The following is a 12397-nucleotide window of genomic DNA, read 5'->3' as shown; positions in this document are numbered from 1 at the left end:
ACACACAATAAATTTACACATAAAAAATGTAAAGTTGTTTTCTGATCGACTTTATGCAGAAATCCATCCATTATCCATAAAAAATTAATCCTAGTCATTTCTGTAGTTCTTAAAATGTAGTCCTCAGGCTTGCAGTAGCTGCAGAAAACTGGGTAGATAAGAGAGGTGGGGCTTTCAGACAGGCAAAGGCAGACAATCAAGCTGTGGACTAGCACCAATGGCTTAACTCTTGTAGATGATTCTAATGTACGTTAGAGCCCTTTGCTACGGGAGGGACTTGGAGGAAAAGGCAGCTGGTCTACCTCACTATTCAGAAGGCTCAGATTTTTCCCACTGGGGGATGGGCTAGAGAGCATGAAGCCTCTTCAAAGTGAGATTACAGTGATGATCAAGTCAGAGCTAATCAACACAGCTTCTAGCACAGACTTCTAACTGAGCGAGAGCAAGGAAACGCTGTTTGGGACCTACATAAGCTTCCCATTACTGAACAAAATAAATGAATTTAAAATGTGGAAAGGGAGGGGGACGGGAGAGATGGCTCAGAGGTTAAGAGCACTGACTGCTCTTCCAGAGGTCCTGAGTTCAGTTCCCAGTAACTGATGCCCTCTTCTGGCATGCAGGCACTATACTGTATACATAAAACCTTAAATAATGTGAAAAGGGGGCCATTGAGACAGTGCCTGTGGTAAAGGTGCTTGATACCAAGCCTGATGACGAGGGCTCAATGTCCCAATGCTGAACATCAGGAAAAGAGAACTGACCTCCATAGCTATACCGTGGCACAAACACCCCCCCACCCACACCCTCCTACACAACAAATAAATGTAATAATTAGATCTTAAGGGGTAGGAAGGTTTATTTTGCCTCAGTGTTGGAGGTTCTAGACTCTTGTTTGGGGCCTCTGAAGCAGTATGCCTGTGCTGTTGTGGTATCACATGGCAGAGCCAAGTGCTTACTGTGTGGCAGTCAGGAAGCAGGGTGGGAAAGGGGCCACTCTCCAAACGGACATCCCCCAAATAGACTTAGCACCTCCTCAGTGTGCCGTGGGTTAAGGGAACACTGCGGACCCAAACGACTGCAGGGCCAAGTGTTGGTTGTCTGAGTCCTATAGGACTTGGAAGATGAGGATGAGAATGTGTTGGCATTGGGTGTGGTGGTACTGATTTGTAATTCCACTTCTCAGGAAGCTGAGGCAGAAAGACCACAAATTTGAAGTCAACCTGGGCTACACAGGGAGATCATCTCAAGCAAAAACTAAAACTCTGATGAGTGTGCCTACGAGCACACACACATGCATGCAGAAGTTAATATCAGGTGTTGTTTTTTTAAGCCATCCACCTTATTTTTGAGACAGGGTCTCTCACTGGGACCTGGAGGCTCATGTTTAGGCTAGACTGGCTGGCCAGCGAGCCCCTGGGATCTGTCTGTGTGTCTTTACAGCTCTGGGATTCATAAGCACAGATCCAGCACACTTGGATTTTTATGTGGATTATGGAGATGACTCTCATCAACTGAGCCTTCTCTCCAGCTCTGTGGTTTTTCTTTTCAGCTCCGAGATGCAGAAACCAAGTACATATAGTATTTCACAAATAAATGAACACGAATACCTGCCCAGATGGAAAGCCAGAAGTTAATAGTTTTAAACGCAGAAACAGCTGTTCACTCTTAAGTAAAGAGTGTCTTTGAGGAACAGCATTTGGGACAATTTTAAAACCATTACTGATCCTAAACAAATAATTCTGGTCTTCCCACATTTTTGTCCTGATCCTAGAAAATTTTTACTTAAATTATACAGCAAAACTGCACTGAAGTTCTATTACTGTATGAACAACTGTAACCATGTTTTGTGCAGGTTGAACCCAGTGACCGTTATCGAAGCAGTACAGCCGTTAGGTCAAGAAGGCAAAGGTTCTAACTCTAACTCGCTACGGATGCTGACGTAGGTAACCGAAAGAGAATGGTGCCTGCTGCATAAGGATTAAGTACTGAGCCGAACTCAGCACACAGCAAGTGTAATGACCAAAAGCCTGTATCAGGGAGATGAGAACATGCCATGCCATACCATTTGTCTTGCAGTGGGGAGAGCCAGCTAGTGTACGAGGCATCCTCACTAGAGTCCCCAGAAGGAACACAGCCCACTCACTGATGCCTTGGGCTGCTCTTTTGCATAGGGACCCTTTTTTCTTCGCCCCCCCACTCCCCCCCCCCCCCCCCCCGAGACAGGGCCTCTGTATTAGCCTTGACTGTTCTGGACTTGCTTTGTAGACCAGGCTGGTCTCAAACTCACAGCGGTCCACCTGCCTCTGCCTCCCAAGTGCTAGGATTAAAAGTGTGTGCCACCACGCCCAGTTTGGGACCCATTTTTAACCTGAAACTATAACTTCATCTCTGTTCTGGTTTAAACCACTAAGAGAGGAAACTAATGTATATCATTAATATCCATTAGAATGCAGATTTCTTGCCTTTAAAAAAAACTCACTAATACTCTGACTGGCCTTGAACTTGTGATCCTCATGCCTCAACCACTCAAGTGCTGCAATTATAGGCATGAGCCCCAGCTAAAAAGCTCTATTTTTGAGTATCTTCAAATATGAACGAAACTCATTCTTACTCGCTTAGTTGCGAGATGGGGGTTACACTGACCCTACACTTTTGTTGTTGTTGTTGTTATTGTTTTTTAAGATAGAGTTTCTCTGTGCAGCCTTGGCTTTTGCTTTGTAGACCAGGCTGGCCTCGAATTCATAGAGATATGCCTGCCCCTGCCTCCCAGAGTGCTGGGATTATAGATCACTGTGTCTGGCTGGCCTTAGACTCTTAATGCCAACGCTTGAGTGGTCTTTGTATCGCAGGGTGCTTGGAAGTACAGGTCTGGGTCACTGACCTGGTCAAATCATTTTCTCTTATCCCTAGTACATGGAGAAATCAAGAATACTGAGTATAAAAAGTATAAAGTCTTATACCTTTTCTTCTGCGTCTTTTAAAATGACAATAGGTTTATATAATAGTATAACTTGTAAATAATCAAAATGTAGAGCCAGGCTGTACTGGTGGTACATGCCTTTGATCTCAGTACTCAGGAAGCAGAGGCAGGTGGACTGCTTTAAGTTTGAGGCCAATTTGGTCTATATGGTGAGTTCCAGGCCAGTAAGAGCTGCATTGTGAGGCCCTTTCTCAAACAGACAAACAAAAATTCACGAAAAAAACAACAACCCCCTCCCAAATTTCACATGACCTCTAATTTTTTTTCTGGAGGTTGGATAATAGGACAAGTTATTATCAGTAGTAAATTATTTTGTGCCTTGTGCTCAGTACTGGTCTAAAAATGCCCACCCATCTGGTGAAAGGAAAATTCTTCAAGCCACTAGAATATGTGATATTCCATCAACCTTTCAAACATGTTAATTACACACAAAAGTGTGTCAAATGTTTGCAAGTAGCATTTATTTCTTAAAATTACACTATGAGGTAGACCTATACCAAAATATTTAGTACACATAGAAAGGTTCAGTGAAACCTAAAGATTTTATGTAGGTACGTGTCATCTGCCTATCCACTCAACGGCTAAAAACAATTCACTGGGAAAGGTAAAAACCATTTACATTTTTAGAAAGCTTCTCTATTCTGAAATGAAGATTTTTCACATACCAAAACCTTTCTAGAAGTAGCTTTAGTTATAGGTAACAAATGAAGGGACAACATAGTGCTCTTTGTAGCTATCTTTGAATGGGTTTCTTTCCTCAAAGGGAGGTGCAAGATGTGCAACCCATGATTCTTACAGCATCCATCTAGGTAAGAGCTACTTAACGTGTGAGCCCAGGCCACGTGACCATGTAGGGCCACTGCTCATAGGGCAGGAAACAAGTGTGCAGCCTGTAACTCACAGCCCGCAACGCCTGCCCTGGACTGATGTCTATTTCATATGCTTCTATAGAGACCTTAGTTTTATCTCTGTCCCCTGCGTACCTGAACTAGTCTAGGCATCTGGTAGGGATTCAAATCCATGTTCAATGAAAAATGGAGTCGTAATTTAGTTTTCAAAATCAGTAAGAAATACCCAGATGAAGATAGCATGTTAATTATTAACAAATAAAACAAAACAAACAAAAACAACCCAAGGCTACCTCTGGCTCAGTATTTTTTCCATCACATTTTGGCTTTGTGAGAACTTGAGGCCACACATAGTGAGGGTTCATTTGATTCATTCAAGATATTTATTGAACATCTACTCTGACAGACCCTGTCCCAGGCACTGTGGATACAAGAATAAAGAAGGGAGCCCTGCCCTCAAGGAGCGCACAGTCTAGCAGAAGGACCAATAGCACCTTAGAACCTGCTCAGAAAGTATTCTGGTGGATATTAACTAGAATATTCCAAGTTTGCCAAAAATATAAACCTAAAATTTGTGCCCCCACCCTCCCCAAAATGAAACAGAGTTTGGAGATGAAGGACATGGTCAAATTTAAATGAAAATTCAAATATCTATTCTCTGTGTAAAAGCCATGAAATCCACAAGCTGGAGGCTTGGGCAAGTACAGATTGAGCCTATCTTAAAAGACTGACCAGCTTTAAATCATGAACACTATTATTCCTAGGGGTAAGTGCCACTTATAGTGACATTTATATATACATACATTCAAACGATGTGTGCATGAGATGTGCTCCTTAGGGCTTTTGATTAAACCTCTCAGGGCATTTACAACACAAGACAGCAGCATAAAGGCGACTTGGAGATTTTCCTCTTGGCGCTGATGTCTGTTATCACTGAGCGGGCGCAGTTCTCCGGGCACAGTCTAGAGTTCTCTATAGCATGTGCATGTGACAGCAGTCTTACTCTACAGTGAAACTAACGTGATGACCAAGTACACATTGTACTGGTTATTCAATGGCCACTCCCAGTTTTAAGCCTCCCTGGACTTTCCTTTTCCTTCCTTCCTCTTCTGCACCTGTCTTCTTTGTTCTTAGCAGTGTGAAGGACCCTGTGCACGCAGAGCCTGTGCTGTCACCCGCTAGCTCTCAAGCCAGCAGCAGCCCTGGTTTGTTGTTTTTCAGATGATGAGTAGAACAAAGCCAAAGGAGCTGCCTCACAAACTAACCAGAACTTGACCGGATATTTTTGTAGGCACCGCCCAGGACTGGTTAACTCATGTCACGGCCCATAGCTTGAAGACAGCACAGAAGAAAGTGGGAGCCTGTAGAAACAGGCATATTGATAGAATACATTTACTTTGCAGCTATGAAGCATTTCTTTAAAAGCTAACAATGAAGCAAATAATTACATAGTGTAGGGAATCATTTGCTAAGAGATATTCCTCACATTTTTTATAGCCCTTTGTGTTCTATGAAATGTTCTACATGTATCAGAGCTCATTGGGTATTTGCAATAACACATCATGAATGTAACTTCATCATGATAAAGTGGAACAGACTGAGCATGCTGTGTAAGAAGGCAGGGAGGTAGATGACCATCCCTAAGGAGACTTACATCAAAAATAACTATACATTTAAAATTTTGGCACTTAAGAGATATGCATTTGTTATCCAAACAAAGTTCATATATACAGACTCCTTCATGACCTACAGAAGCTGTTACTGAGTGGACTAGACCACTGGCCACTGAATCAGAATGATTGTCATCAGGAAGCTATCAAGCCTTGTCTCCTGCTTTTATGACAGCCTGTCATGGTGACACACGCCTTTAATCTCAGCATTTGGGAGGCAGAGGCAGGGGAGGGGGTGCCTCTGAGTTGGAGGCCAGCCTGGGTTACAAAGTGAGTCCCAGGACAGCCAGGGCTACACAGAGAAACCTTATCTCTAAAAATGCCAAATTAAAATAAAAGGCAAGTGTAACAGATACTTATAGACACACTGCTGCGTGCTCCAATGTGGCAAACAGCAGTCTTCTAAGAGATTCCGGAAGTGTTTTCCCTAGTCCCACCTTTCCGAGAACACAATCTTAAAAAGTATATGATGTGACTTGGTCCTCAACACAGGAGTAGGGAATTCGGCATTTATCTTTTTCTTGCATTGTTTTCTTAAAATTTTTGCTGTGCCACCTTCTTAGGGATACAGTAGGGCTATGAGGAAAAAAGACAACATTTAAAAATAAATGTTTAACTCTCTGGCTAGCCTGGAACCTTACTACGGAGACCAGACTGACCTCAAACTCACTGAGCATCCACCTGCCTCTGCCTCCCCAGTGCTGGGATTAAAGGTGTGTTCTACACCCCCCACCAACTGTGATCACACTTTTATTTATTTAATTTATTCTTATGGTTTTTTGTTTTGTTTTGTTTTGTTTTTTTGAGACAGGGTTTCTCTGTGTAGCCTTGGCTGTCCTGGACTCGCTTTGTAGACCAGGCTGGCCTCAAACTTACAGTGATCCGCTTGCCTCTGCCTCCCTAACACTTTATAAAAAGTAGAAGTTGCTTGCTTTAGCTCTTCATTTCCTGATTGAAAATAAGCAGCTACTGTATATTTGATACATGTATTAAGTCATTGAACACAGCATTCCCATTAATAGACTGTTCTGAAGGAAGCTTTTAGCCAGGACTTATTTACCAAGATTTACCAATAGTAATAAATTCATTATTAATTATAATGTAGTTCTGTCAATTATAATAAAAATTACTGAATAAAACAGTATAAAAGTACCAGATTTTTAGACTGTTAATATGTGATCTTAAGGCTGGGCTGTGGTGGTGCATACCTATTTAATTCCTTCACTTGGTAGGCAGAGGCAGGTGGGTATCTGTGAGTTTGAAGCCAGCCTAGTACACAAAGAAGTGGTCTCAAAAAACAAACACGCACACAAACAAGGACCTTAAGGTTGGTAATATGTAACGCTCCCCAATAGTATAGGTTTTCTGAGGTCCTTCAGTTCCTTGGTTAATATTGTCTGATTCTGTCTGATCCTGACTACAGCCCGGAGAGGGCACAGATGCCCTGCTAAGTCTGCTGGCTCTTGTCAGTTCTCAGATCCTGACTACACCACAGAGAGCGCACAGATGCTAAGTCTGCTAGCTCTTGTCAGTTCTCATCCGTGTGGCTTGGCTTTCACACAAGGCTGACTAGTCTCACTTTTTCTATATCATGGCTGCTTGTCTGCTTAGTTTTCTGTTAGAACGGCCCACGTGCATGCCTGAATTTATGATCTTCGGTCTCATGGAAACATAGTGTTTGAAATGTTCTTTTATGCTACGCTGAAGGAATTGAATCCAGCCTTGTAGTAAAAAAAATTGCATAACGAGCTCACAGATGAGCAGACTAGTGTAGCTCATCCTTTGTGAACTAAGGGGCAAAATGGTAGGGAATAAGTACAGACTTCCCTGCAACCAAATAAACACGCATGCAAAGCTCAATCTGGATCCAGTGCCGCCACCCACTGCCACCCACTCTGAGGCTTCAGGCAAGTCACTGCCACCTTCGACATGACATGAGACTCATCCCACCTTGTAAGGGTCTTTCTAAGGGACAGTAGTAGTAAAGCAGACACATTCTTTAATACATAGTAGGTGTTCAAAACAACAATTCAAGAACCCCTGGCTTGAGTTAAGAGATGTGTGGGCATAACATCTGACAGAACTCTTTCTAAACTGATAAAATTTATGGAAGCTTCTTTTGAGTATCAATTTAATCTTTATACATAGTAGTTTTTAATTGTAAAAGTTTTGATTATAATATTTTCCTCCCAAACTATTCTCTTTGGGGGAAAAACATTTTTTTTTCAAAGCTACAGCAAGGAAGCCTCCAATTTTCATTGTGCTTTGTTGTTTTTTCAGTGATTACAAAATTTCCAGCTTTTCCAGCATCTCTGATAAAAAGTTTTGATTTTTAAAGACTGTCCTGGAGCTAGCGTTGTTCTCAGTGAGACACAAGCTCTTATAGGTGTGTAAATGGCTGTCTGATGGACACTATAAAGAACTGTTGAGTTTACTTGTGTATCTGGGTTGTTTAAATGTTTCTGTACACATTAAAATACTTTTTTCCTATGGATGAAACTTTCAGCATCTACTTCTATGCCTTCCTTTTTCAGCCTAATCATCTTATTTACAATAATCTAAAGATAAAATGTCCACAATCATTTATGTTTTAAAAAGCCAGCATAATCAGTAGGAAACTGCCCTGAGCAAGGAATTAAGAGACTTGAATTAAAGCCCCGGCTTTACCACTAACTTTGTATGACCTTACGCAAATCATGTAACATCTTTCATTTGCCCAACAATGAAATGGATATCACTTCAAGTTATTTGCCATTCTAAAATTAGTATTATTGATTTTTTTTATTATTACTATTAAAACAGCTAAAATATTTTGTGGGAATTATGTTAAGCACCAAATGGACACAGAAATATCTACTGCAATTTTAGGTTGTGTTTTCCAACTATGAATTGGAGGCCACCTGGACACAGATTTAAGATTCAATTTAAACAGAGTCCTGTCCTTTCCCTGCCTAAATCTGTCTTTTAAGGTCAGACCCAGATCCTTGCACTTTTTACAAGCCCTTCAAGGACTATACTACACCCTAATGTTAAGGAAACACTGGTTTACAGGGCATGTGACCAAAGAGAACAAGGCTACTGCGTGGTTTAAATTATTCCAGCCTCTGCTTATCTCAACACACACAGTGCGATTCAATTTAGCAGAGACTGGAAGGACTTTGCCCATTCAAGACAGGAGCAGCCTTGCACTCAACTCCTTCCTCCCAGACTTCCATAACAACCAGAAGACAGTAGTGCCACTCAGCCACTGACGCTCAGGGTTATGACGGCAGCTGAAGAAGACTACAGCTCTCTTCTTACTAACAGTGAGAGCTGACCTTATGACCCTGGCTGAAGGAACAAAGGCAATAAAATCCTTACTTGACTTCCCTCCCACGCCATTACATCATCTGTGCGATTCAAAAAATCACAATCTAATCTCCTCGCGCTATGGCCAGATACTGCGCCAACCTAATTAATAAATCTTCTGTACAACAGAAATGACCAAGCTTATTACTTTTCCTTTCCTCTCCAATGCTGACAGGAACAAAATACTAAGAAAAGATTTTAAATCCATAGATGTAAAATAAATTACAAAGAGAAGTTGTAATATTTTTCTAGAATTTCACAACGAATCTCACATGAGCTAACTTTTTTTTTTTTTTTTGAGACAGGGTTTCTCTGTGTAGCCTTGACTGTCCTGGACTCACTTCATAGACCAGGCTGGCCTCAAACTCACAGCAATCCACCTGCCTCTGCCTCCCAAGTGCTGGGATTAAAGGTGTGCGCCACCACACCCGGCTAACTTATATATTTTTAACAGGAAACCTTAAAAAGATTATTTTGTTGTCAGAGTATCTAACAGTTATGAGAGTAACGGCATTATCTGTGCTCAATATTTGACAGCAGCTTTAAGAGCCAAATGTCTGATAAATGAGGATGAACTTTCCAACAGGTGTGCCACATCCAACTTCTGGGTTTTATTTAATACTAGTGCCATGGGTTTTCTCATCCCAACCAAAACTCCTGCCCAATGTCCACAAAATTCATACCTAAACCAAAAAGAAGAGGCAGGGAGGAATGGTGGACGCAAGGGCTGGGGGAAACAAGAGTCACACGCACAGTGAGCAGGGAAACCCAAGCTCAGCAGCACACACAGGAGCACAGGAGTGCTGACGGAACGATGCTCATGGTCGAAACGGAGATGCCCGCATGATGCTGGACGGCCAAGTACTCAGGTCATATTTATGTTCATTGACCCACAGTAACCAAGATCTTGACCCAAACTTAAAAGATCTTCTAAAAAAGAAAATACTTCACCTAAATTGAAGTAATTTATAAGCCAAACACCATAAGAGTTTCTTATTTGATGTAAGTTGTGCCTAAAACTTTGGCTGATACAAAGAGACCCGCCCACTAAGGCACCCTGAGGCAATCTGACAATGTGTTGGAGAGAACTTTGTTGTCAGGACCACATCATTGTGAGAGTACAGAGAACGAATCACCCTTAGGGGACTGGCTTCTTTGGGTAAACAGTCAACAAGCTCACTGCATTGTTTGTCAAATCCCAACAAGCGAATCCCGTAGCCATGTGGGGAAGAAATCATTCGTCCATCAGGGCTGAAGCAAAGTTCTTTGATGTAGCCCCTGCCTACGTTGGCTTCTTCGATGTAATGAGTCAACCGCAGGGAACAGCGAGGTGAGACAGGTCGTACTGGAGCTCCTTCTTGGAATTCATAGACACAAGTCCACTGGAGGAGGAGAAAGGAGACATACTGAGGTCAAGATCCCCAAATAATACTGCAGAGATATTACTTCTTTTATTTTCCCTTTTTGGGGGGTAGTGGTGTGGTGGTTTTGAGACAATGTTTCTCCATCTGGCCTCCAACTCACAGAGATCTGCCTGCCCTTGCCTCCCAAATGCTAGGATTAAAGCGCCATGCCTGGCTTGCTTATTTATTTATTTATTTATTTATTTATTTATTTATTTATTTATTTATTTTTTTATGTAATGGGGGCAAGAATGAAGGTAGGCATAATACGAGCTGATGGTGTCTTTAAGGTACTTCTCAGCTTACTACACCAAGACAGGAGGACGGAGAGACTGCAAAGACAAAGCTAGAGAGGGGCAGGTACAGAGGTGAAGAGGAGGGGCCTGTGGTAATGTGCCCTGGGGCAGGGACTGAGGTTTGCACAGGGCAACAGCAGTTTCTGCAGTGAGCCCTGACACGTGTGAGCACGCAGCCTATACCTCCTGATCATCAGTGTTGCTTGAGCACCGAAGAAGGGTGGCCCAGCCTTTGGGGTGCAGCTGTAAGGATGTGATGCAGTTTCCTCGATCTCTTTCACCAGGAACTTCGGGGGTTAAGACTTCAAGACTATTTCGTGGTGAAACTCCTGAGATACAAAAAAATAAAGTAAAAATTTTGGATTTCTGTTATACATCAGAACTATGATTTCTGGCAGCTGCTTCCTTGCCTTCACCCCTTAGTTTGTTCCTTACACTATACCACACATAAAAGAACATGGTTGGCCACTACAGACCCAATATGTGGTATGCAAGTTTTGTAGCAGGAATAACCAGTGATCTAAGTTGTAAAAGCTGAGTGGGGCCTTTCTTGAATTGGACCTGATCTCAAAAAGCTCTTCATTTAAGAAGTGAAGCCATATACATGGAAGGAGTCTAGAAAATTAAGGTCATAATTCTCAACTCAGAGGACTTACTGGTCTATAGAGCAAAGAAGACAATACTTGAAAGACAGGACTGCCTTTCAGAGAAAGATGAGGCTGTCCCGCCCCTGAGGACAGTTCAGATGCTGCTCTCGCACTGGGGTTAATGCAGACGTCAAAGCTGAAACACCCTAGGCTGTAATGCACTCAGCACACTAACCCACAGCTCTGGGACAGCTCACTATTCACGGTTAGTTGTTTATGCTCAAAACTGTGTGGCTGTTGGAAGATGCACATCCCTGTCACTTTCCAGAACCACGACACAAACAAACAAAGAAAGCATATTGCTAGCTTGAGACAAGATCAAAATTCAGAATATGAAGTTTGGTTTCTGTAGAAGGCATGCCATTTTATACCACAGTGAAACTGGAAAAACCATTAGGTTGAACAACTACAAGTCTCCACCCATACTATAAATAGATATAAAACAAGGGTGAGAGCCATCTTCTTGGTGACAGCACTAAGCCACATCATCTCCTGCAGCCTAGTTCCTAGAATGCTCCTGTTGCTAATGAGAGGATGCCATAAGTGTCATAAGAAAGCAGCCTAGAAAGTTAATATCAAGAGAGAAACTTTTGTGGTGTTGGTTTTGTTTTTGTTTTTGTTTTTGTTTTTTTTTTTGAGGGGTTCTCATGTAGCCCTGGCTGGTTTAGAAGTCTCTTTGTAGATGAAGATGATCTTGAACTTTTTTTTGTTTTGTTTTGTTTTTTGTTTTTCAAGACAGTTTCTCTGTGTAGCTTTGGCTGTCCTAGACTCGCTTTGTAGACCAGGCTGACCTTGAACTCACAGCGATCCACTTGCCTCTGCCTCCCAAGTGCTGGGATTAAAGGCGTGCGCCACCACGTCCAGCTGATCTTGAGCTCTTGAAACTCCTGCCTCTTCCAGGAGCTGGATTATAAACTGTGCCATCAGGCCTAGCTCTGTATGCATAAAATTTAATTTTCATAGCATCTCTGTTTGGAATCTACATTTCTTTTCTTTTTTAAAAGATGTATTTATTTATTATGTGTACAGTGTTCTGTCTGCATATACACCTGAACCAGCTCTCATTATAGAGGGTTGTGAGCCACCATGTGGTTGCTGGGAGTTGAACTCAGGACCTTTGAAAGAGCAGCCAATGCTCTTAACCTCTGAACCATCTCTCCAGTCCGGAATCTACATTTCTAAAGTACAGTTCTCAACTACTTGTA

At 42.1% G+C, this 12397-nt stretch overlaps 1 protein-coding gene across 3 annotated transcripts in view; it reads right to left on the bottom strand.

Moving 5' to 3' along the window:
• Positions 1-3417: 3417 nt before the first annotated feature.
• Positions 3418-12397, bottom strand: part of DCAF10 (DDB1 and CUL4 associated factor 10) — a 58975-nt gene continuing 49995 nt past the window's right edge. For all 3 annotated transcript variants that reach the window (XM_084778181.1, XM_084778179.1, XM_084778180.1), the window contains 2 exons: positions 10729-10874; positions 3418-10228 (listed from right to left, as the gene is read on the bottom strand). In XM_084778181.1, the coding sequence (XP_084634307.1) occupies positions 9860-10228; positions 10729-10874 (515 nt within the window). In that variant the 3' untranslated portion in view covers positions 3418-9859. The remainder of the gene's footprint in view (positions 10229-10728; positions 10875-12397) is intronic.

This window comes from Acomys minous (assembly GCF_964271855.1).
Source record: "Acomys minous genome assembly, chromosome: 1".
NCBI lineage: Eukaryota > Metazoa > Chordata > Mammalia > Rodentia > Muridae > Acomys > Acomys minous.
This window is presented reverse-complemented; position numbering and strand designations above follow the sequence as displayed.